The 24,476-nt window shown below is 48.8% G+C and overlaps 1 protein-coding gene across 3 annotated transcripts in view; it reads right to left on the reverse strand.

Moving 5' to 3' along the window:
- Positions 1 to 208: 208 nt before the first annotated feature.
- ACSBG1 (acyl-CoA synthetase bubblegum family member 1) overlaps positions 209 to 24,476 on the reverse strand; it is a 66,879-nt gene continuing 42,611 nt past the window's right edge. For 2 of the 3 annotated variants that reach the window (XM_025389560.1, XM_025389559.1), the window contains 12 exons: positions 24,036 to 24,256; positions 23,461 to 23,549; positions 23,035 to 23,155; positions 12,233 to 12,313; positions 11,994 to 12,143; positions 11,501 to 11,677; positions 10,301 to 10,482; positions 9,102 to 9,332; positions 8,148 to 8,365; positions 3,731 to 3,870; positions 2,945 to 3,188; positions 209 to 895 (listed from right to left, as the gene is read on the reverse strand). In XM_025389560.1, the coding sequence (XP_025245345.1) occupies positions 810 to 895; positions 2,945 to 3,188; positions 3,731 to 3,870; positions 8,148 to 8,365; positions 9,102 to 9,332; positions 10,301 to 10,482; positions 11,501 to 11,677; positions 11,994 to 12,143; positions 12,233 to 12,313; positions 23,035 to 23,155; positions 23,461 to 23,549; positions 24,036 to 24,256 (1,940 nt within the window). In that variant the 3' untranslated portion in view covers positions 209 to 809. The remainder of the gene's footprint in view (positions 896 to 2,944; positions 3,189 to 3,730; positions 3,871 to 8,147; positions 8,366 to 9,101; positions 9,333 to 10,300; positions 10,483 to 11,500; positions 11,678 to 11,993; positions 12,144 to 12,232; positions 12,314 to 23,034; positions 23,156 to 23,460; positions 23,550 to 24,035; positions 24,257 to 24,476) is intronic. The other variant, XM_025389561.1, reaches the window with a different exon arrangement.

Raw genomic sequence — 24,476 nt, forward strand, 5'->3', positions numbered from 1 at the left:
TGGAAGTGGGGTGGTCTGGTGGCGACAGGCTAAAGTAGAGTTGGCTGTTTTTATGAGAATGCTCCACTTGATGCCATCCTGCACCTTTGTTTATTCCAGGGCACTAATGGTTACTCGCACGCCTGCTGTGCACAGTCCTGTGAGTTAAATACCCACTACTGTCTGCACTGGTCCCACCTGCTCAATTGACAAAAAAATCAGGTCCTTGTTGACAGTTCTGTTAAAAGGTTTAATATTCAAATTATACATTAAATAGAATCAAATCGGCAGCAGCAGTTTTATTAAGCATCAAGTCAGTTGGCATGTGTGTGGCAGAGGAGTGCCTGGTAATGGAATAACAGGTCGGCGATGTCCTCCGCGATTCCAGAGTAAGTCAGGTCACTAGGTAAGTTGTAACTGATTGCTTTTCCTGCAGCGCACACGAGCAGTATCAGCCATCTCCCTCCCACCCCCTCCACAGCCTGCTGCTGGCTGTCCTGTATGTGAGCTAGCAGCTTTTTAATCTACCTGGAACTAAGGCCAAAAATTATCAGCCCTTTCGTTCTGGAAGGAGAGTTGACCTCATTTGTCACCTGAACAAAAAGCAATACTTAAACTGAATTAAAACTACCCACACGTGAAGCTTGTCGGAATTGTCAGCTATTGTTGGCGTAAGACCTGGTAAATGTGGAGCCAGTGCTGTGCCCTGACCTGGAGATCTAACAGACTTGCCAGAAATGCCTGTGTCCAGACTGAAGAGACCTGGGGCTCAGGAAGAGGCTCGGAACGCCTGCCCTCTATTCTGTAGAAACTGCAAGCATGGGCCCTGACTACATTTTTTGCTCTTGGTAAAAGGAGTCAATGATATCTTTGTACTTGTCCAAAACTGTGAGCCGTTTCAGTTTCATCGTGGGACCTAAAAGGGAAATGAGAAGAAATGAGTGAGAAATTCTCTGAGAATTCTGAGAATGTGTGTGGTAAAGACTCACACTCAGTGAGTCCTATATATAACTCAGGAATTAAGCCAGATAATCAGGACAGTCAGTGGCCAGCCTCCAAGACAGTGATGGCTCCTGGTATTCACATGGCTTGTGTGTAGTCTCCTGTGTTACACCGCTGGTTGTGGGCAGTGGAGTATAGATGAAGGGTTGGTATGTTGTTTCTAAGAATAGGTTATAAAAGACTGCAGTTTCTTTTATGTACATAGGAAGGTGGTATAAGCTACATCTGCCTTATCCTTGACCTGCACCCAGTTTTGATCCTCAGTCCATTTTCTCTGAAATGGATTTATTTGTTCCGTCTCTTGAATGAATAAATTGTTGAAGCAATTAAAAAAATAGACTAAGTTTCTGTCTTGGGCTTTCTCTTGGACCACTCTTCCTGGGCAAGCCGGCTGCCATGTTGTGAGGACACACAGGAAGCCATGAGAGGCCCACTGCCCACACACAGGTTTCTGGCCAGCAGCCAGCAAGGAGCTGAGGCCTGCCAACAGCCACGTAAGTGAGCACGGAGGTGGACCCTCAGCTGCAAGTGACTGCACCTGGCTCATAGTGACTGTAATCCCATGAGAGCCAAGCCAGAACCTCTCAGCTAAGCTGTTCCTGGATTCCTGAGCTACAGAAATGTGGATAATAAATGTTTATTGCTTTAGGCTGCTACATTTTTGGGGTCATTTGTTACACAGCAATGTATTAGATAACTAGTACACATCACCTCTGCATTTTTGTGAATGTTCATACAACATTATGCTTTGATGGTTGTGACGGGCCCAGGGGACGTCCAGGTTATGGGGAGCCTCTGCCGTGGTCTTTGTGAGAGGTCTTCCCCTAATTCCTTTTCTTGAACTTGATTTACCACCTCAAAAACAAGGTTGAAAGAGCTCTGATTTGAGGTCCTGGGTAGCTTAAAGTGCCTACCTCACTCTTGACTGTGTAACTGGAAACTTTCTGTGTTAAAATCATTGTATTAACTACTTAGCGAGGACATCTTCTTTGTCTGACCTTGCATTCAGTGTGCTGGCAGCAGACAGCCAGATAAGCTCAAGGTCTTTAATTGCAGCTCAGCATTGCTGTAGACAATTGCATCTGGGTTCAGCCTTAATGAATTTGAGGGAATCACACTGGCATAACCATTTCTACCTCCCCTGTTCCATGAACACCCCATGAACATCTCTTGGCTACAGCCAAGAGTGACTTCAGCTGAGGCTGCACCAGAGCCCTCTCCTGGTTCTGTAGGCAGTGCTCCGGAACAGCCTTATCCCTTTATCACACAAGCTGACTTTCCAGAAGATCACAGTAGTCTCACCCCTAGAACCACGTGACTCCAGCCTGAACACTAACAGGGCCTTGGTGTTGGCCTGGTAGTTCCATTGTGATTTTAGGGGAAAATAGTCCCATAGTCAAGGCCAAGTTAAATGTCATGTTCAGATTAGAAAGTTCTAGCACATATCAGTTGGGCGCAGTGGCTTATGCCTGTAATCCCAGCACTTTGGGAGGCCGAGGCCGGCAGATCACCTGAGGTGGGGAGTTCGAGACCAGCCTGACCAACACGGAAAAACCACGTCTCTACTAAAAATACAGAATTAGCCGGGCATGGTGGCCCATGCCTATAATCCCAGCTACTCAGGAGGCTGAGGCAGGAGAATTACTTGAACCCACGAGGTGGAGGTTGCAGTGAGCCGAGGTCATGCCATTGCACTCCAGCCTAGGTGACAGAGCGAGACTCCATCTCAAGAAAAAAAAGAAAGTTCTAGCACATATCTTATACATTCAACAGGTTCCCCATAACCACAAGCCCATGCATGGAGCCGTCAGTGTCCTCCAACAGGAAGTAGATGGGTGTCACCCAGATTCCTGCCATGACCTTCTCCTTGCCATGGCTGCTTCATAACGGGCACCTCCTAGGCACTGCCATGGCCTCTGCCTTCCCACACAGCCGTTGCAACGGTGAAAAGAAAAAAACCTACCCAACTCTCCACCGGAAATGGAGAAGTCTCTCTCGAGAATGGCCCACTTCTGGATGTGGTAGGGCCGGGCTGCGGCATTCATGTTGACTCTCCGGATCCCCTCTTCGATGGCCTGGTACACGGCCTCATCCTTCCCTACGATCTCAGACACTGTGGTGGCTCTGCTGCCCACCCTCTGGCAGAACTCCACAGCTTGTTCAGTCAGATTATCAGTCGGGTCAGAGGTGTCTGGGTCCAGAGTGCACTGAAAAGCCAGAGATCAGATGAGGACCAAGCCTTACCCCACAAGACGTAAGCCCTGGTCCTAGAGGAGGTCTTACTGCTGTCGGCAAGGGTGTGAATCATGTGAGCTCTGTTTCAAAGAGACGGTTCTAGAATGAGTAGCTGCTACTGTGTTGAGCCTCGTGTTATTGTGGAAGGAGCAGTGATCTGATAATTAGAAGGGCTCGGTCAGTGACGTTATTGTCTGTAAAGCAGGGACCATAACTCCTGCCTGTCTACCACCCTGGGGCTCAAGTACCTGCAGAGAGCAACGAGGGAGGGCAGCAGCACTTTGTAAACGGGAAAGTGCCAGTAACATGTAAAGGATCATCACGGTGGCTTATGTGGGACAGAAGGAATTTCTGCATGCCACAGTTGCTCCAACAGTGCAGGCAGCATGGACTTGAGTCATTCCAAAATGAAGCCATGAGATCTGGATGTCCCCTGTGCTGAATGTGGCTGCCAGCCAGACCCACAGACCCCCTCACTGGCTGCTCCTTCTGAGCCGGAGCCCCCCAGACACACCTTCAAGGTGAGCAGCATGGACAGGAACTTCCTCTGGTCCCCAATCAGCATGGCGTTGCTAATGATGGGTAGCTCCATCTTCACGGCCTCCTCGATGGGCACAGGGGGCACATTCTCCCCACCAGCTGTGATGATTAATTCTGGGGAGGCAAGGCCAGGCCCCCGGCACAGAATGTAGTCCAGGTGCCCCAGTTGAACCACAACCCAAGCCTTAGCCACAGCCCGGAAACCTCAGCACAGCAGGCAGCACAGCTGGAGACGCCCCCTCTCTGGGAGCCAAGAAGCAGTGGCAGGCCCTCCAAAGCAACTCACACCTGCTGGGGGGGCTGCTGGCAGCACCCCAACGACAAATGCTCATCCAGGGTTCCCTCTCCTCAGCTTGTCATCCAAGACTCAGCCTGCTCAGGCATCTCATCCATGTCCCCTTCTGCCAGCCCCAGTTCCTGCCCCCAAATAGCCCGTGTCATTTCCCTTCCCTGCCTTTGCTTAAGCAAAGTGACCATCCCTGTCACTCACACAGCACTCACCACCATGCTAAGCACTTCACATACAGTAATTCATTTAATTGTCACAACCTATAATGAAGCAGACACTCTTGTTTTGCAGATGAGGAAACTGAGGCACAGAGACGTTCAGTAACTTGTCCAAGCTCACATGCTAGTAAGTGGCAGAGCTAAGATTTTAAATCCAGTCCAGTTCCAGAGCCCATGCTCTCACCTGCCCTGCTAGGATGCCTCTCCCCTTGCTTGCGCCTTTCTCCCTGGAAGGTCCTCTCCCCTTCTTTCCTTCTGTCCAACAGACTGCCAGGCACTCAGTGCCCTAGCCTGCTGTTCTCTGATAGTAATGATGGCTTACTTCTAGGCTAGATGGCAATAAATTAAATAAAACAAATTTAACGAATGCACATTGACTAATTTTAGTGAGACTGTACTCCTGTCCCTCATTTCTATCTAATTCAACAAAGATTAGTTGGCCACATTCTGTGCACAGGTCTCGTGCTGACATCAGGCACAGAATAGAACAAGGCTGTCCATGGCTGCAAGGAGCCCACAGTGCAGGGGGGCAGCGAGACAGAGGGAGGCACAGGGGCTGCAGGGCCAGGGCAGGGAAGCATCAGGCCCAGCTGCATGGTGAACATGAATGGGGTTGGCAGGCAGAGGGCAGGACAGAAGCAGAAGCTCACAGGCCTTAAGGGAACTGCAGGTAGCAAGTGAGGCAGAGGCTGGAGAGTAGCCCGGCAGATCTCAGAGGCTTCCAGTGCTGGCTCAGGAGCTGGATTGTGGGCAGGTAGGTGGGAATCACTGACTGGTGTGAGATCAAAGTTTTAGGATACTCTGGTAGCTGGGGTGAAGAGTGGTTATTCAGGGGGCAGGCTGGCTAGAGAGGAAGCCATGGCAAGTGTCTAGATGATCAGGATTTGTCTAGGACAGCAGAAGTCAGGTGAAGAGGAAAAGACAGACTCTGGAAATGTGGGAAGACAAAAACCCAGCCTCCCTCACATATGCCTCATCATTGCTACCTCATTCCTGCCCTCTTCTCCTCACCACCGCCCTCTGCATTCTCACCAGCATCTTTTACCATTAGTAAATGATTTTTAAAAACCCTTAGCAAACCAAGCCTAGAAAGGAACATCTTTAATCTGATAAAGAACATCTAAAAATTTTTACAGCAAACATACTTTTTTTAAGATTTAATAATTTTTTTTAAATAAATAGAGACAGGATCTCACTATGTTTCCCAGGCTGGTCTCGAATTCCTGAGCTCAAGCAATCCTCCTGCCTCAGCCTCCCAAAGTACTGGGACTGCAGGTGTAAGCCACTGTGCCCAGCCAAACATACTAATGATAAGATAGTGAATGCTTCTCCCCTGAAATCAGGAACAAAACAAGGATGACCACTATCACCACTTCCATTCAACACTGTCCTGGAGGTCCTAACCTGTGCAATACGGCAAGAAAAAAATTCATCTGTCATTTGCAGATGATATCGTTGTGTCCATAGAAAATTCAAAAGAATATACACACTACTGGATTGAATATGTGGTCTGATCAAATGATCCACAAAAGGTGATTTGATACAAAGCCAATACGCAAAAAGCAGTTGTATTTCTATATATCAGCAGCAAACAAATAGAAGACAAAAAATTTTTTTGCAGCAACATCTGAGCTGAAAAAAACTTTTAAGTGATATCATTTAAAATACCATAAAAATTCTTAGAAGTAAATATAAGGAAAGATGTGCAAAAATCTCTACGCTAGAAAACATAGGATGGATGCAGTGACTCACACCTATAATCCCAGCACTTTAGGAAGCTGAGACAGGAGGATGGCTTGAGCTCAGGAACTCAAGACCAGCCTGGGCAACATGGCAAAACCCCCTCTCTACAAAAATAAAAAGTTAGCCAGGTGTGGTGGGTCGCACTTGTGGTCCCAGCTACTTGGGAGGGTGAAGCTGGACCAGAGGATCACTTGAGCCCAGGAGGTAGAAGTTGCAGTGATCTGAGATCATGCCAGTGCACTCCAGCCTGGGCAACAAAGCGAGACCCTGTCTCAAAAATAAATAAATAAATAAATAAATAAATAAATAAATAACACATTATTGAGAGAAACTTAAAAAGACCTAAATAATCGGGAGGCTGAGGCAGGAGAATGGCGTGAACCCGGGAGGTGGAGCTTGCAGTGAGCCGAGATCGCATCACTGCACTCCTGCCTGGGCGACAGAGCGAGACTCCATCTCAAAAATAATAATAATAATAAGAAGAAGAAGAAGAAGAAGAAGAAGAAGAAGAAATTTTTAAAAAGACAAGTAAATGGAGAGATTTATCATATTTGTGAATTGGAAGAGACAATACTATAAAGATGTATTTTCCTCACCAAATTGCTCTATAGATTCAATGAAATCAAAATCAAAATTCCACCCAGTTTTTGAGGAAACATATAATAATTCTAAAATTCATATGGGAATGAAAATGGCCAAGAATAGCCAAGGTCATCTTGAAGAAGACAACCAAGGTTGTAGGGCTGAGCCAGATATCTAGCCCTGTCATAAAGCTATAGAAATTAAGACACTGGGTATTGGTGCACGGATAGGCAAATAGACTAAGGGAACAGAGTAGAGTCCACACATAGACCTCTCATAGACAGTCACTTCATAAAGGACAAAGGTATCACTGCAAGGCAATGGGGAAAGGATGCCATGTCAGTTGGATATGTATTTGGAGAAAAACTATTTGGACCCTTACCTCTCACTATACTAGTTCTGAAAGGAGGGCCGGCTCTGGTTGAATTTGGTTTTCTGGCTACTATCCTCCCCCGTGCAGGGATGTGGGTCCCCCTCATCTGCCGTTACAAAGAGGCACACTAGGCGGCGCCCATGGCACAGCCAAGCAGCCACCTGTCACTCCTGGGGTCTCACTGGAGGGTACCTGCCAGGGCTCACCAGCCTGCACATCCCAGGGCCCAAACGCCACCGCGAACTTTTGTCCCTCCCTGGGGTTACCGAGCCTCCATGGCCATCAGCTGGGGCCTGGGCACGGTCGCACACTGCCTGCATGACGTCCACAAAGTTGTTTCCCCACTCACTCAGCTTCAGTTTCCCCCATGAAGCCCTGGTGCGGGATTCCCACGTGGGTGCTGCGGGCATGACACCAACTTGGGTGAAGCAGGCAGAACATCCTTCCACAGAGGCATCCCCAACTATACCTGTCTCTGTGGGAAGTTTGTCTTCTTTTAAATTTTATATCCAATTTGCATGCTATTCCCCATCACATCTGTGTTGCATATAAAAATACATAATATGTATGCTCTTGAATCTTCTGGAAAGAATTGCCTTGTTTCTCTAGGGGTCTGATTTCCAACTCCACCATTTACTAGCTGGGTGACATTGGGCAAGTTACTTAACCTCTCTGGATGTCCTCATTAACAAGTTAAGGTTAATAGTACGTGCCCCATAGGAGAGTGGAGTAAATAAAATGATGTCACTAAAGGTGCGTGACACTTAATAAAGGCTCAAGACCAGCAGCTGGTATAAACAGTGGTGGCAGTGGAATTCCTGCCCCCACCCCACTGCAGCTGTCCAGGGCGCTTGCCTTTTTTTGTTTGTTTGTTTTGGTTTTGCTTTTGGAGACAGAGTCTAACTCTGTCTCCCAGGCTGGTGTGCAGTGAGGCGATCTCAGCTCACTGCAACCTCTGCCTCCCGGGTTCAAGCAATTCTCGTGCCTCAGCCTCCTGAATAGCTGGGATTATAGGTGCATGCCACCACGCCCAGCTAATTTTGTGTGTGTTTTTAGTAAAGATGGGGTTTCGCTGTGCTGCCCAGAGTGCTCTTGAACTCCTGAGCTCAGGCAATCTGCCTGCCTCAGCCTCCCGAAGTGCTGGGATTACAGGCATGAGCCACCGCGCCTGGCCTGGGGTGCTCACCTTTGAGGCGCCCAGTGATGTAGAGGAAGCCATCGGCATCCAGTCGGCCAGCGTCGCCCGTGTGCAGCCAGCCTTCCTCATCAATGGCCTCACACGTCTTGTCCTCCATGTTCAGGTAGCCCATGAAGATGGTGCGGCCCCACAGGCAGATCTCGCCAATGCCCTCTGTGTCCTGGTTCACCAGCTTCACCCGACAGCCGGGCACCAATTTGCCTGAGCTGTCGAGGGAGGGGCCGGGAGACTGGTCAGAGGGAGCTGTCTCCTTCAAGCCCCCACTGGGGAGCCGGGGTCCCAACAGCTCAGTCTTCACTGATGGCTAGAAGGTATCCCCTCACAGGGCTTTTGTATTTTAACAGGGGACTTACAGCTGAAAGATAGAGCCAATGTAAGAGTTTTAGGGAATGAAGGAAGGAAGGAACAAATGAAATGGTAATGGTAGAACTTGGAGCACTGTGATAGGCTGGCAGGGAGAGGAGATATTTAATCATAACTGACGATCCTGCAAATCACTCCCCAGAACTGACTGCCCTCACCGCCCATTAGGAGGCTGGCCTGGTCCCCCCAACTCCTACCTTAGCTGGCTCCTGGGCCATCCACTCTCCTAGAACATGCTGGAGCACACCCCACGCCATGAGAGGGAGGGGCCAGAGGAAAACTGCTCCAGAGGTAGACCCCTGCTCAGGGGGCACCTGGGCTGTGCAGGCTGTTTTCAACCACAGACTCACACAAAAAAGTGGCCGAGGCCACTCCCACTAGACTGAGGAGGATAAGCTAGGGACTTGGCCCAAGAGGGCAATGTTGGCTCTCAGGGGCTCCATAGCCCAGTGGCCAGGTCTCTGGGACCCAACTGGCTTGCAAAGAGAAGGTGGTCCCCAGGGCACTCAGCAGGCAGACACAAAGGAGTACCAGCAAGGGCGCATGGGTGTGCATGTGTGCGGCAGCCTTGAGCCTCACCTGTACAGCCGGTAGTTGCAGGGGCTGGACATGAAGTGGGGGCCTGAGGTCTCACTGAGGCCGTAGCCCGCATACAAGCGGATGTTGAGGCCCAGGAAGAAGTGCTGTGTCTCTGCTGTCATGGGGGCTGCTCCATAGAAGTTCTTCTGACACTTGGCAAAGCCCAGTGCCTGGCGGACCTTGGCTAGCACCAGGTAATCTGCCAGTCTGGTTGTGAAGGGCTTCAGGTCGCTGGTGGGACAGGGAGAATGGTTCATGGAAAAAATCACACACACACAAACACACACACACACACACACACACACTAAAAGGGTGGTATTCAGTGAGAACACCCTGGCTCGGCCATTCCGGTTGTCTGTTCCACTTGGTTGGTTTGAATATTGAACCTGCCCATGAACATGCATGCAGATGTAGGTATGTAGGCACATGGTTGTGTGCAAATGTGTCTTGAACCAGGAAGCCAAACAGATTCAGCTGTGTACAGGTGTACAGGCAACAACAAAGATACATGCCATTTTGCACACAAAATACACATGCACAGAGACTTGAAGTATGTATTCGTGTATACACATGTACAAACGTCGGACCCCAGTGAAGCCCACAATTGCTTTGTTCATGCATGTTCATGTTTCATGTCTGTGCAGATGAAACTGTGGATGCTCAGATATGTACACGCATCTCATGAAACATACCGTTTCACAGACACATGGGGAATGGAAACTACTTCTAAATTGAAACCAAGCCAGATTTATGTCACTGACCCTCCATAGAACTATGTGGGAATTTTAAAAGCTATAGAAAGACAGAAAGGGTGAGACATTTGAGGGGTTACTTGGGATGCTGAAAAGGCTGGAAAGGCTAAGTCCTCATCACTGTGGCCCCTTCTCCGGCCACCTACTGAGGACAGAAGACCTCAGGAGACTGTGCCAGGAGCTGCTCCAAGGGAGGTGAATTTCACTTCAGAGAAAGCAAGTTAGTCCTCCCAGTCAGAATCCAAAGGTGGAGTGACTCTCCCCAGCAGGCCCTGGGAAACGCATAGGAGCTCAAGCCCAGTCATTGATGGGGCATCTGCATGGGGTCTCCAGAGCTGCCGGGCCACTGGAGCCGGGACAGGCATGTCCTATCAGACCCTCACTGTGTTTTGGGTTATGACCCAGTGCACTGCCTCCCCAGGCCTCCCACCCGTGGGCCCTCTGTACCTGCCAGGGCAGGTGAGGTTCTGCTCCAAGGTCACCGACATGGCCCACAGCAGCATCTTGCGCCGGATGAAGCCAGACTGAGCCGCCACCTCCTGGATGCGCTCCATGATCTTCTCCCACACCCGGGGCACCCCCATGTGCGATGTGGGCTCCACCTCCCGCAGCGTGTTCACCAGGCTCCCCTGTTGACACCAGAAGAGGCAGCCCTGTTGGGTCCGGGGCAGCTGGGGCCCAGGGGCCCCCTCTCACCAGCCAGGCATGCCGGCAGCACACACATGCTCAACGGGCACCCGCACACACCTGCACACAAGGTATGGCACATACTGTTTCCTCAATGGTTGTCGCCTGGCTTTTTGCTCACAGAACCCTGGTGGCAGGCAGTGGTCAGGCAGCCGTCAGGCAGCCAGTGCTTCAGAAGGACCTCAGTCTCATCCCAGCCCTGAGCGTGGCGACTCTCCATGAGTCTAACTCAGACACAAGAATCCCATTCCCCTTGGCAGCATTTGGTTTGAGAATAGACAGGTGACACTTTGGGACACTGAGATGCTGGTGGAGGGAAACTGGCTGGGGGGTTTCTGGGAACGTTTTCCTCACAGTTAAAATAAGGGTCCCAAGAACAGGTATATCCTGTGAGGCTGGGATTCAGGGAAGGGCTGTAGCCATCTGGTGATACTCTGAGGACACCCGTCCTTGATCGTGTTACAAGTCCCATGAACCACTCTCACTCCACTTTATGTAATGGCATCAGGTTCCCGCTCTGTCGCCCAGGCTGCAGCGCAGTGGCACGATCTCCGCTCACTGCAAGCTCCGCTTCCTGGGTTCACCCCATTCTCCTGCCTCAGCCGCCCAAGTAGCTGGGACTACAGGCGCGCACCACCACGCCCAGCTAATTTTTTGTATTTTTAGTAGAGACAGGGTTTCACCGTGTTAGCCAGGATGGTCTCGATCTCCTGACCTTGTGATCTGCCCACCTCGGCCTCCCAAAGTGCTGGGATGACAGGCATGAGCCACCACGTCCGGCCCAGTTTACCTTCTTGTTTGGTCATTTGAGTCAGGCTGTGCCCATTGCAGCTGACAGAATTCTGACTGATACATGCACAGGAACGGCACACACACAAATGCACACTCAGGGCCCACGGACACACGTGGACGTGGCCTGGCACACGGGCTGGGATGGACTCACAGTAAAGGCAGACTGACCTTCAGGGCGTCGGGTTCGGCAAAGCAGACCTGGGCCCCCCACTGGATGCCTGTCCACAGGTCGTAGATCTGGGCAGCAATGTGGCTGAGGGGCAGGTAGCTGACTACCACCTCCTGCTGGACTTCTGCCGGCCGGATGTCACCGGCCTGGCTGCCGTACCTTGCTGTCCACGTGATCTGGAGGACAAGTAGATGGATCCCAGCAGCGTCCACAAGCCAGCCCTGGTGGTGCTCACAACTGTGGCCACCCTGAGGGCCAGCCCCAGTGTGGTGCCCCCTGTGGCATCTTTGCAGGCTCTGAAAACCCTAGGACAGGCCTCCCCTCCCCCTTGCTGGGCTCAGTCTGGGCCGCAGACTGATGGGCTGTTCTACCTATCCCAGCTCCTAGAGCAGAGGGGCCCAAGGAGCTTTCCCAGGGGCTACTGGGGCAGAGCCATGGCCCAGATTCACCCATAACCCCCTTGCCCACCCCCACACCAGGCGTCTGTCCTACATTGTCTTGACTCAGCATCACGCCCTTGGGGTTCCCAGTGGTGCCGGAAGTGTAGACTAGCACACAGCACTGGTTGGGCTGCTGGGTGTCAATGATGGCGTCCAGGGCTTCCTCGGGCACTTCATTCCCCAGCTCCATGAATTCCTCCATCTGTAGCCAGATGCAGGGAACAGGCAGGCTAGGTCAGCTGGGTGGGCCCAACAGACCCCACCTGGTGCCCAGGGCCCCACTGCCCATACCGTGTACACATTGGCCATCTTGTGTGGAGGAGGTTCTTTATATATCACGACTGCCTTTAGATGTGGCAACTGTTTCCAGACCTGCATTGACAGGAAAAATAGAGCAGGTTTCAGCAAGAGAAATGTCACCTTCTAAAAAGTACCCCATCTCCCTGTGTGAGCCTGCTTAGCAAATGTCTCTGGGTGCCCCGTCTCTGACCTTTGACCCCAGCAGGACAACTGCCACCCTTCACCCGTAGTTTCCCACCTAAGAACTTGGGAGCAGTAAAGGTGGGGATAGCCAGGGGGTTGGGGATGGCTCCTCATTGGAGGAAAACCACCAAACGAGCTGGGGCTCGGTTGAACAAACCATGACCCAGCCACACAATGGAGTAGTGCTATGTGACTGTAGGAGAGAGAGGGAGAGGAGCAGAGCACAGAGGAGAGAGGGAAAGAATTCTACGTGCAGAGAGTGAGTGGTTTCTAGGATATATTATTAAGTGAAAAAAGGAATGTTTACAATCTGCATATAGTATACTATATTTGTGTAAGAAAGGGGTGCAATGTAAATATATATATGCAAACATGTATTTACTTATATTTACAAAAAGAGGCCGGGTGCGGTGGCTCATGCCTGTAATCCTGGCACTTTGGGAGGCCAATGCGGGAGGGTCATTTGAGGGCGGGAGGGTCATTTGAGGTCAGGAGTTCGAGACCAGCCTGGTCAACATGGTGAAACCCCGTCTCTACTGAAAATACAAAAATTAGCCAGGTGTGGTGGCGCATGCCTGTAATCCCAGCTACTCGGGAGACTGAGGCACGAGACTCGCTTGAGCCCGGGAGGCAGAGGTTGCAGTGAGCAGAGATCGCGCCTCGGCACTCCAGAGAGAGACTCTGTCTCAAAACAAACAAACAAAAAAAGAAACTCTGGAAGGTTAAACCAAAACCTGATTGAATTCACTATGTATAGGCAGAGAGGGAATAAAGGTAAGAAGAAAGGGATGGAAGCAAAAATTCTTTGAGTGTTATCTCACATGATTTTGACTTTGGAATCATGTAAATGTCTCAACCATTTGAAAAATAAAGTTATATGTAAAAGGAAGCCAGGTGTGGTGGCTCATATGCCTGTGATCCCAGTTACTTGGGAGGCTGAGGCGGCAGAAGGATTGCTTGAGGCCAGGAGTTTGAGACCAGCCTGGGAAATATAGTGAGGCCGTATCTTTGTGTGTGTGGGGGGGGGGATCACTAAAAAATTTTTAGAAAGGGAAAAAATGAGTTCCTAAAACTTGAAAACACGCTGAAATAAATGAATTAGCCCAAGATCAAGGAACCAGCAGAAAAAAAGAAAGAAATGAATTAGACCACATACTAAGTTAGTAACATAACCACACACACACAGAATTACATCAAGATCAAGGAATTTTATAATAGTGTACTTTGATTCCTCTTTTTTAGTGGCACTTACTCTAAAGGCAAAAAGGAATTTCAAATTATATGCAATAGTCTTATTGGTTTCTGGAGTTTCGTTTTGTTGGTTTTGTTTTGGAGACAGGTTCTCACTCTGTGGCATGATCATGGCCCACTGCAGCCTCAAACCCCTGGGCTCCCATGATCCTGCCTCCGCCTCCTGAGTAGCTGGAACTACATGTTCATACCACCACATCTGGATAATTACATTTTTTTTTGTAGAGACAGGGTCTCACTATGTTGCCCAGGCTGATCTTGAACTCCTGGGTTCAAGAGATCCTTCTGCCTTGGCCTCCCAAAGTGCTGGGATTATAGGAATGAGCTTCTGTGCCCGGCCTTATTGTTGGTAATAATATTGATACTACTATTTCAAAATTATTTGATGTATACTACAGGATTATGTTAATCCTACTAGGAACTAAGATTTTAAGGTAAAATAAAAGATATACAAGAATAAAATTTTAAGAAGAAGCTAAAACTTCACAATATAATATTGGAAATGTTATAGAAATAACAGAAATATCAGTGTGAACTCATGATTTTTTGCTAAAATATATATTCCTGAGACTTCTGATTCTGATCACAAGGGAGTAACATCCATCATTGCACTGTAAATACTAGGAAACTGGACAAATAGAATAGTTGGGTGGGTCCAGCAGGCCCCAGCTGGCCCCAGCTGGCACCCAGGGTCCCAGTGCCCATACCGTGTGCACATTGGCCATCTTGTTTGGAGAGAAAGCAATTTATTTCAGATACTGGACTACAGACAGCTCAGGACTGATATCCCTGAGAGAGGGAAACAGATGAGGTGAGCCTCTAAGTGTGCCCCAGCTTTCTGCCCAGGGGCAATTTTTGGGCTATGGGAGAGACAGAGATGGGGAGAGACAGAGAGAGAGAGGGAGAGAGAGAGGAGAATACAGAACCCAGTTGTCTTACTGGGTTGAGGTGACCAAGATCAGAACTCAGGAAAGCTGAGGTGGCTAGAATTTGTGAGACAGAATACCAGAGAGGAGAGAACTATATAGAGAAAGAGTTCTAGAAATTATTTTAGGGTCTTTGATTGGCTCTCCATCTGCACATGTGTAGGGTGAAACTCCGTGAAGCTGGAGGAAGACCAATGACCAGGGCTGGAAGTCAAACAGCGGCTGATGTAGGAATTGCTCGTTTTCTCCCACCAGCATGGAGGGACCCCATCAGTCATTAAGCAGAGACCCAGAAGGGTCACGTCTTAGTGATGGGGCTAAATTGGCATTAAAGTAAAGGCTATCTAAAGGCCTGGCCTAAAAAGCCTTAAACATAGTCTCAAAATAAAGTTCAGAGAGGCAAAAAAAGGAAAAAAATTGCCTGTGGGACAATATCAAGAAATCAAACATACATGTAATTGGAGTCCCAGAAAATTGTTTTAATTGAAAAACAGTCTGAGAAATTTTCAAATTTAAATTGGTGGATTAAAACTGTAAATCCACCAATTTCAGAAGCCCAATGACTCCTGAGCAGAATAAACACAAAGAATACCACCTTAAGATACAACATAACCAAATTGCTGAAAATCAGCGAAAAAGGAAAAAAATCTTAAAAGCAGCCAGAAAAACAAAACACTATGTGGAGAGGAACGAAAATAAGATATCACAGACTTCTTGTTAGAAATGATGTAAATGGGCTGGGTGCAGTGGCTCACGCCTGTAATCCCAGCACTTTGGGAGGCCAAGGCAGGCAATCATGAGGTCAGGAGATCGAGACCATCCTGGCTAACACGGTGAAACCCCATCTCTACTAAAAAATACAAAAAATTAGCTAGGCGTGGTGGTGGGCGCCTGTAGTCCCAGCTACTGGGGAGGATGAGGCAGGAGAATGGTGTGAACCCGAGAGGCGGAGGTTGCAGTGAACCGAGATCATGCCACCGCACTCCAGCCTGAGTGATAGAGCAAGACTCCGTCTCAAAAAAAAACCAGATGCAAATGGAAAACATTGAAATGAAATCTTTAAAGTGCTGAAAGAAAAAAAAAAAAAAAAAAAGCCCTGTGAACCCATAAATCTAAATCAGATAAAATGACTTTTAAAAAATGAGCAGAAAAACAAGCACCTTTTCAGACAAAGACAAGCTGAGAGAATGTACTGCCATCAGACCTGTACTATAAGAAATATTAAAGAAAAGTTCTTAAGGCTGAAAAGATGATATCAGATAAAAGCTTGGATCTACATAAAGGAAGACAGAGTATCAGAAATGGCAAGAAATGTGGGTAAATATGAAACATATTATTTCCTTCTTTAAAAATTTCTCTGAAAGATACCCATCTGGGCTGGGTGCAGTGGCTCATGCCTGTAATATTAGTACTTTGGGAGGCCGAGGTAGGCAAATTGCTTGAGCCCAGGAATTTGAGACCAGCCTGGGTAACATAGCAAGACTCTGTCTCTACAAAAAATACAAAAATTCAGCTGTTGTCATCCATTTTACTTCTATAGAGGTTATAAACCCCACAATACATTGGTATTACTCTTGATTTCAACAGTTGAGTGTCTTTCATTATTTCTTTTTCTTTTTCTTTTTTTTTTTTGTTTTTAAGACAGGGTCTAACTCTGTCACCCAGGCTGGAGTGTAGTGTTGCAATCACGGCTCGCTGCAGCTTCACATGGCCGTAGTCCCAGCTACTTGGGAGGCTGAGGTGGGAGGATTGCTTGATCCCAGGAGGTTGAGGCTGCAGTGAGCCATGATTGCACCATTGCACTCCAGTCTGGGTGACAGAGTGAGACCCTGTCTTAAAAAAAAAAAGAAAAAAGAAAGAAAGATACTCAACTGTTGAAAGCAAGAGTAATAACAATGTTTGTGGGGTTTATAACCTCTATAGAAGTAAAATGGATGACAACAGCTGAAAGGATGGGAGGGGAAGTGGAAGTATACTGTTGTACGGTTCCACATTTCATGGGAACTGGTATATTTGAGAGTACACTGTGATAAGTTAAAGATGCACATTGTAAAATCAGAGCAAACACTGATATAGTAATAAAGGATAACTAATAAGCCAGTGGAGATCAAATGGAATACCAAAGCAAAACAAGATAAAAAATGCAAAAAAGTCAGGAAAGAAAAGAAAAGGGACAAAGAATAGATGGGACAAATAAAAAAATAGCCAAATGGTGGATTTATACATAATTTTGTCAGATTGGATAAAAGGCAAGACTCAACTATGTGCTGTCTATGAGAAACTCACTTTAAATATAAAGACACAGATAGGTTAAAATTAAAAGAATACAAAAATATATACATGCAAACATTAATTATCAGAAACCTGGAGTGCCTACATTAATTTGAGGCACAGTAGTTTTGGAACAAGAATTATTACCAGGGATAAGGAGGGACATTTCTTAATGATAAAGGGTTAATTTATCAAGAAAACATAATAATCTAAACATGTATATGCCTAATAACAGAGCTCCAAAATACATAAAGAAAACCTAATATAACTGGAAGGAAAAATAGATAAGTCTACAATAATAATTGGAGATTTCCACATTCCCTTTCTTAGTATTTGATAGAGCAAGAAGACAGAAAATCAACAGAGACACGGAAGACAAAATTAAAACACTATCAACCAACTTGATTTAATTAACATTTGTAGAACCTTCTAGCCAACAACTGCAGAGTACACATTCTTTCAAATATGCATGGAACATTCACCAAAATTGATCATTATTCTATCACACCTACTCTGTACAAACAGAGTGTCTCAAGTACCAAAGAGCCCCAGGTAATGAGGGAAAGTACTTTCTTTGGAGAATTCCAGCCAATGAATTAGAAAATCAATATTTTGCTACTCCTAATAAAATAATTAATTCAGGCAAACATCATCAAGGGATGCTAAAACCATTAGGAGAAAGGTTGATGGGGAATTTCACAGTGGAAGAAGAGAAGGTGGTCATGACCTGAAGCCCAACATCACTGAAAGTGGTACTGCCTATCATCATGTGCCTCTTGAGCATAGGTGCTCTATGAAGGACATGGTACCACCTATGGGGTGTTCTTGCCAAAAAAGTCCAATCTGAAATGCATCAAGCCTTTAGATCTAACAGGAAATACAGAAGTTAGAGGGACAAGTTAATTGATAGCAAAAGCAAGCAGTCAGACAACCACAGAACATGAGACCCTGTACAAGATGACTCGCCTAGTTACTGCAGGGTCTATGGCAGAAGTTCTCACACCTGAATGTGCGTCAGAATTGCCAGAGGGCTTGTTAAATGTGAATGCTGGGCCCAACACACTAAGTTTATGATTCAGTAAGACTGGGGTGAAGCCTGAGAATTTGCATTTCTAAGTTCCCAGATGATGCTAATTTGGGGACCACACTGGTCAAGGGTAGAGCTTTGTTCTAAATTAGAAGACACTTAAGAGACACCACCACATGCAACACGTGGGCCTGGTTTAGATCCTGATTCAAATAAACCAATGATGCGATGACATCGTGGGTATAGAGACAGAAAGTAGAATGATGGTTGCCAGGAGGGAATAGGGAGTTGTTTAATGAGTACAACATTTCAGTTTTGTAAGATGACAAGAGTTCTGGAGATGAATGGTGGTGGAGATTGTACAACAGTCTGAATGCACTTACCACTGGACACTTAAAAATGGTTAAGATGGTATGTTTTTATGTCATATGTGTCTAATACAACAAAAAATTAGAAAAAAGACATCATATGGGTATTAGATGATATGATAGAATTATGTTACTTGTGCTAGGTGTGATAAAGTTACAGAGCTTATTTGAGAAAGAGCTTATTTCATATTTTTTAGAGATGCATATTAAAGTATTCAGATAATGAAGTGACATGATATCAGAGATTTTCCTTCACACACTTCAGCAAAAAGGTGAATTGAAGAAGCAAGTGTGATGAAAACACATTGACAATGATTGGATCTGATGATAGATATATGGGGATTCTCTCTACTTTTTTGTTTGAAAACTTTCATAATACAAATTTTATTTTATGCCAGGTGTATTAGTATGTTCTCACACTGCTATAAAGATACTGGCCAAGGCTGGGTAATTTACAAAGAAAAGAGGTTTAATTGGCTCACAGTTCTGCATGGCTGGGGAAGCCTCAGAAAACTTACAATCATGGCAGAAGGGGAAGCGAGCATGTCTTACATGGCGGCAGGAGAAAGACAGCGAGTGTGTATTAGTGCAGGAAAAACTACCATTTATAAAGTCATCAGACCTCATGAGAATCCACTCACTATCATGAGAACAGTACGGGGGAACCACCCCCATAATCCAATCACTTCCCACCAGGTCGCTCCCTAAATATCTGGAGATTACAACTCAAGATGAGATTTGGGTGGAGACACAAAGCCTAACCATATTACCAAGCATGGTGTCTCATGCCTGTAATTCCAGGATTTTGGATTGCTTGAGCCAGAAATTTGAGACCAGCCTGGGCAACATAGTGAGACCCTGTCTCTCTAAAGAAAAAGTACAAAAGTTAGCCAGGAATGGTGCTGCAGGCACCTGTTGTCCCAGCTACTCAGGAGGCTGAGGTGGGAGGATTGCTTGAGTCCAGGAGGTCGAGGCTGCAGTGAGCCATGATCATGCTACTGCACTCCAGCCTTGGTGACAAAGTGAGACTTTGTCTCAAACATTTAAAAAACCAAGCTTTCTTTTAAATATTGACCTGGGGTGGTCATTTCCTAACTCTGGACCTCAGTTTCTTCAACTGCAAAATGGGGATGGGAGATGGTATTTGGATTAGACCAACAACTTACACAAGGGGGTTGGCCTCCCTGAGGGGCCTGGCAAAACCTACTGGGTGGGGAGGCTTTTTAATGTCTTCCACCCTTCCTACCCTGGATTCTGATAAGAGAGGGAATGGTGGGGCCAGTGTGACTCCCTCAGGTGAGGCTGAGAAGGGATGACTACTGGGTACAAGTGGTACAGGTAGCTCAGGCATCTGCCAGCCTGGCCCTCAAGCAAATCTTAAGCCTGTCCTGGGAGAGGCTGGATCAGTGCTTGGGTGGGGCTGTGAGGAGTGGAGCTCAGGAACTAGTCCAATGACCCCTTTGCCTCCAAGTCACGGGGCTCTATGAAGCCGCCAAACCTGAAGAAATTGAGTCACAGCAAGGCCAAGGTGCCTGGAAGGGCCAGCGACCAGAGCATCCCTGCTGGGAGCCAAAGGAGAAGGCGCTTCTCATTCTCTCTGAGCAATTCATCTTAGGTGGCATAATCCAAACCAATCTCAAGTATTGATTCAAGTCAGACAGGATGGAGATGTTCAGAATGCGAGATCCTGAAAACACAGGGTCAAAAGGAGCTGAGACAGAAAAGGATCCCCCACGGAGGCAAGACAAGCCCCTCATTCATGAAGTGGGCCCATTTGATACATCCTTCTGAGTAAAACACAAGTAGGCCCAAGTGCCCATTTAAAAAAGGGGTTTCAAAATAATCCTAAAATGGGATAAAACTGGGTACACCCACATGGATTAGAGCAAACCCCTGGAGGGGTCTGGAACCCGAAGGCAGAACTGGCCAGGTGCAAAATGCAAACGTGGGACCCCTTGTTCAAACCTTATTAAGAGTTTCAAGGCTGGGTGAGGTGGTTCATGCCTGTAAGCCCAGCACTTTGGGAGGCTGAGACAGAGGATTGCTTGAAGCCAGGTGTTTGAGACCAGCCTGGGCAACAGAGCAAGACCTCATCTCTACACAAAATTAGCCAGGTGTAGAGCCCCATGCCTGTGGTTCCAGCTACTTGGGAGGCTGAGGTGAGAGGATCACTTGAGCCCAGGATATCGAGGCTGCAGTGAGCTATGATTGAGCTACTTCACTTTAGCCTGGGTGGCACAGTGAGACTCTGCCAGAAAGAAAAGAAAAGAAAAGAAAAAAGAAAAAGAAAAGAAAAGAAAAGAAGAGAAAAGAGAGGAAAGGAGAGGAGAGGAGAGGAGAAGAGAAGAGAAGAGAAGAAGGAAGGAAAAGAAAGAGAATTTCGTAAACTCGGACTTTGTGTGAGGTGAAGCATGGGCCACACCCCTTTGAAGCCAGCCCTGCTGCCATAGGCTGAGGGTTGAAACCCTAAGGTTGCTGACATTCCCAGCCCAGACATTAATGGGAGTGGGGGCCTCCCTCAGCCTTGTCTCACAGTGCCTCTGGCCTCCAAGGGCTGTAAGGAGCTGGCCACAGCTATATATTTCCTTCTTGTCCTCGCTGGAAGAGGAGGGGCTCGCTCTGCCTCAGTTGCTGATTTAGGGTATTCAGAGCAGGCTCTGGCACTTTATAAGTTCTCCATAAATGATGCTTTGTGGAGAGATGTGGTCCCCTTGATTTCTCTCACAAATGGTTCTTATGGCGTCCTCTTAAGAAGCTGCAGCACAGAGTCACTCAACTGCCACCTGCTAGGGATGGAAGCCATACTTCACTGCTCTGGCCCTTGGTTTCCTTGCCTGTAAAATGAGTGAGAAGACCCATCTCTCGGGCTGCTGCAATGTCTGCAGGGCACTCAGTGGAGCCAGTGTGCCATGAACAGTTTCTATCCACTGCTACTGTGGGCTGTGGTGCTGCCACCTGGGACTCTCCTTTTCCACTCTGGGTCTGTTTCTTCATGTGTGAAATGGACAGAGGGTAGGTGTTGGATGGAATGCCTTTTCCAGTCCCTCCAGGAAAGCTCCCTAAGTCTTAGACAGAACCCCTTTCTTTCTTGTCTTACAAGTGAAGACTATGACAACATAATGATTTAAAAGCACTTATATGGTGCTGCCATGGCTTGAATTGTGTCCCCATCCCCACAAAGAGATATCCCAAAGTCCTCACCCCTGGTACCTCTAAGTGTGACCTTATTTGGAGACAGGGTCTTTATGGAGATAATGAAATTAAAACAAAGTCATTAAGGTGGGCTCGAATCTAATATTCCTGGTGTCCTGATAGAAATGGGAAATTGGGACACAGAGACAGAGACAGAAGGACGACAACGTGAAGACACTGGGAGAATGCCAGGTGAGGATGAAGGCAGAGGCCTGGGTGATGTGTCTACAAGCCAAGGAGCACAAAGATGGCCAGCCAACCCCAGAAGCCACCCCGTTCCAGCAGCCTTGGCAAATGAACGCAGGTGCCCACCAAGAGCCAGACGCTGGTCTAAGAGTTACCTTTACACCAGCCCTTCCAGTTGACCTCTGCGCCTGTCACCATCCTCCCCTAGGCCACACTGCATTTGAGCTCTGGCAGGTCCAGCCCAAGTGTGTGTGTTCACCTGCTTCTCTACACCACCTCTGGGTTTAAACCCTGCTCAGAGGCCTTTGTTCGTCCAGCCAGGGCAGCTCTGAGGTCTTCTGGGGCTTCATTTTATTTTGCTGTGAGCCAGAAATTCTTGGCCTGGGCTGCCCACAGCCTCAGCTGAGGCTATTTTCAAAGTCACTCTGATTTGGCTATTTTCAAAGTCACAAAGCCCTCCAAGAGGTTCTGCCTCAAGGGTCTGGGCTGCAGCCTGGGTCTCCCCCAAGGATTCTGGCACTGCCCTGCTGGGAACCACTGGCCCCGCTTGCTTTTCTCTTTCAGGCTTCGGGAAACTTCTCCATTAGAAATGAGGGTAGGCATCTGCTCTGGCACCTCTGGGGATCCAGATCCCATTGGAGACCATTTGTCCCACCCTCAGGTACAGATGGAAGCTGTGGCCCAGGTGACATCTCCAGAATCAGAGGCAAGCCAACAAGTCAGTCTCTGGGGCCTCCTTTGGGATGCAGGGAGCCCTTGAAAGCCTCAAAGCCTGTTGGGTTCAGCTGAGACACAGAGGTGTCCCCAGACTACCACACCCCAGTATGGTGCATGAGGGGACAGAGCCAGTTAGGGGTGGGCCTTAGATCAGGAGACATCATCAACACTCCGGAAAAGACCCTGCTGGCTCTAGAGGCACTCTGAGCTCCTGCTCTGCCCTCACTGTCTCTGACTTGGCTCAACCCTCACCCTGTGGCAGCCCTCGCCACCCCCATCACCCCGTTTCTCATCTAGACTCGAGTGCTCAAGATGTCAGAGCCCTAAGCCACTCGCCTGCACATAACCCTTCCACTGCCAGAGGACCCCGGCCCCCACAGCTCTTGCTCTCCCTTAGGGGAGATCCTGTCCCAAAGAGAAAGCCATGGGAGGCAGTGGCTGGACAAGGCTTTATCACCACTTCTGGGGCATGTCCCTTGAGCCTCCATTTCCTTGCCTGTCAAATGGATAAATAGCTGTTGCCCTGCCTTGCTTGCTGTGTGTGAGTTAGAGGGTTGCTGTTGAGGATGAGGACACTCTGGATGGAGGGCAGGAAGGTCCCGTGTGAGTTGAAGTGAAGGCGCATGGAGATACCCAGCCTCTGACCGCGTGCCCACTGCCCCTTCCCCAAACCTTCAGGATCTTTTCCAGCTGCTTCTGCGTGTCGACCACGATGACATTGGCGCAGCAGTCATAAGCGATGTACTGGCAGGCCTCGGGGGAGCTGGTGGTGTAGATGCCGGTGACGATGCCACTGTAGGAGACCCAGGAAGATTCACCTTAGGGGAGGTGCAGAGGGGCCACCCCCTTCCCCCACCCCCACGTCTGTAGCCCCCAGACCCAGAGAGCTCCCACAGCCTGGCAGGAGGGGCTCCCAAGGCACCTCAACACCTCTGCCCCTGCAGAGAGGGCGCCAGATGCAGGTCCACCAGAAGGCCCCAGGGAGGAGGCATGATGGTGGGGAATGGGTGGGGGCTACTAAAAAGAGATAAGGACCCTCCCCTACCCTCTACCCACCGCCAACCCACTGGAGACCCCGTCCCTGCCCCCGCCACTCACCCTGCAAATACTGTGCCCACTGCCGAGAAGAACCACTCCGGGGAGTTGAAGCCGAGGATGGCCACACTGTGGGCCCGCTCCAGGCCGAGCTCCAGGCCAAAGGCAGACAGGCCAGGTCAGCCAGGCAGGGACTGGGACCCTCATGCCCCTCTCAGAGCCCCCACCGAGACTGCAGGGGACCCTGCAGGCTCCACCCTCCCAGGGTCCCCTCGGTCAGAGAATCCCCTTGGAGAAGAAGGGGTTGGTCACTGAACAGCCCTCACTGCCCCTCCCAAGGCCTTCCCAAGGAGTCTGTCCGGTCCCTCAGCCCAGTACACTGGACTTCCAGCCTGCCCTGAATGTGATCACAAATGAAAAGTGAGTATCAAGTGCTTGGCACATGGTAGGGGCTCAGCAAATAAAAGCTCAGTACGCGGCCCAGCATGGAGTATCAGCTCCACGCACAGTGATGGCTTTTACAGTTATTGTTCCTAAGAGCCTTGCCCAGTGGGCAGTTGGAGAGGAGGCCTGTGAGGCCCAGAGCTGGCAGGCACATCTGGGGAGGGGCAAGGCCTTGCCATGAAGGGCCCCCTTACCTTCAGGAAGCCCTTGGCGGCTCTGCGGGCGAGCAGGTAGTATTGGGAGTAGGAGATGTGCTCCCACTTGTCCTGGCACTTGAAACCCAGAGCGCTGAAGTCCCCGTACTTGTCCAGGGCCTCATAGAACATCTGATGCACAGTGTAGGGAAGCTGTGGGCAGCTGGGGTCTATGCGTAGGCGCACTCGCCCATCGGCCTGAGTCGTCCACAGTGCCTCCTCTGCGGGGTGGGGGGAGACCACAGCTTGGATCACGCCAGCCTGAGGTTTTCCCCAGGGGACCCTTGTCCTGCCCTGGGCAGAGCTCGCAGCCCTTCTGGTGCTGAAAATGCCTTGGATACTGGGCCTTGAGGCTGGCAGGCAAGGGTAGGCTGGGGTAGGCTGGGGTAGGCTGGGGTAGGCTGGGAGACCGCCTAGAGGAGGAGGTCTGACTCAGCCTTG

The sequence above is a fragment of the Theropithecus gelada genome, chromosome 7a (assembly GCF_003255815.1).
Source record: "Theropithecus gelada isolate Dixy chromosome 7a, Tgel_1.0, whole genome shotgun sequence".
Taxonomy (NCBI): domain Eukaryota; kingdom Metazoa; phylum Chordata; class Mammalia; order Primates; family Cercopithecidae; genus Theropithecus; species Theropithecus gelada.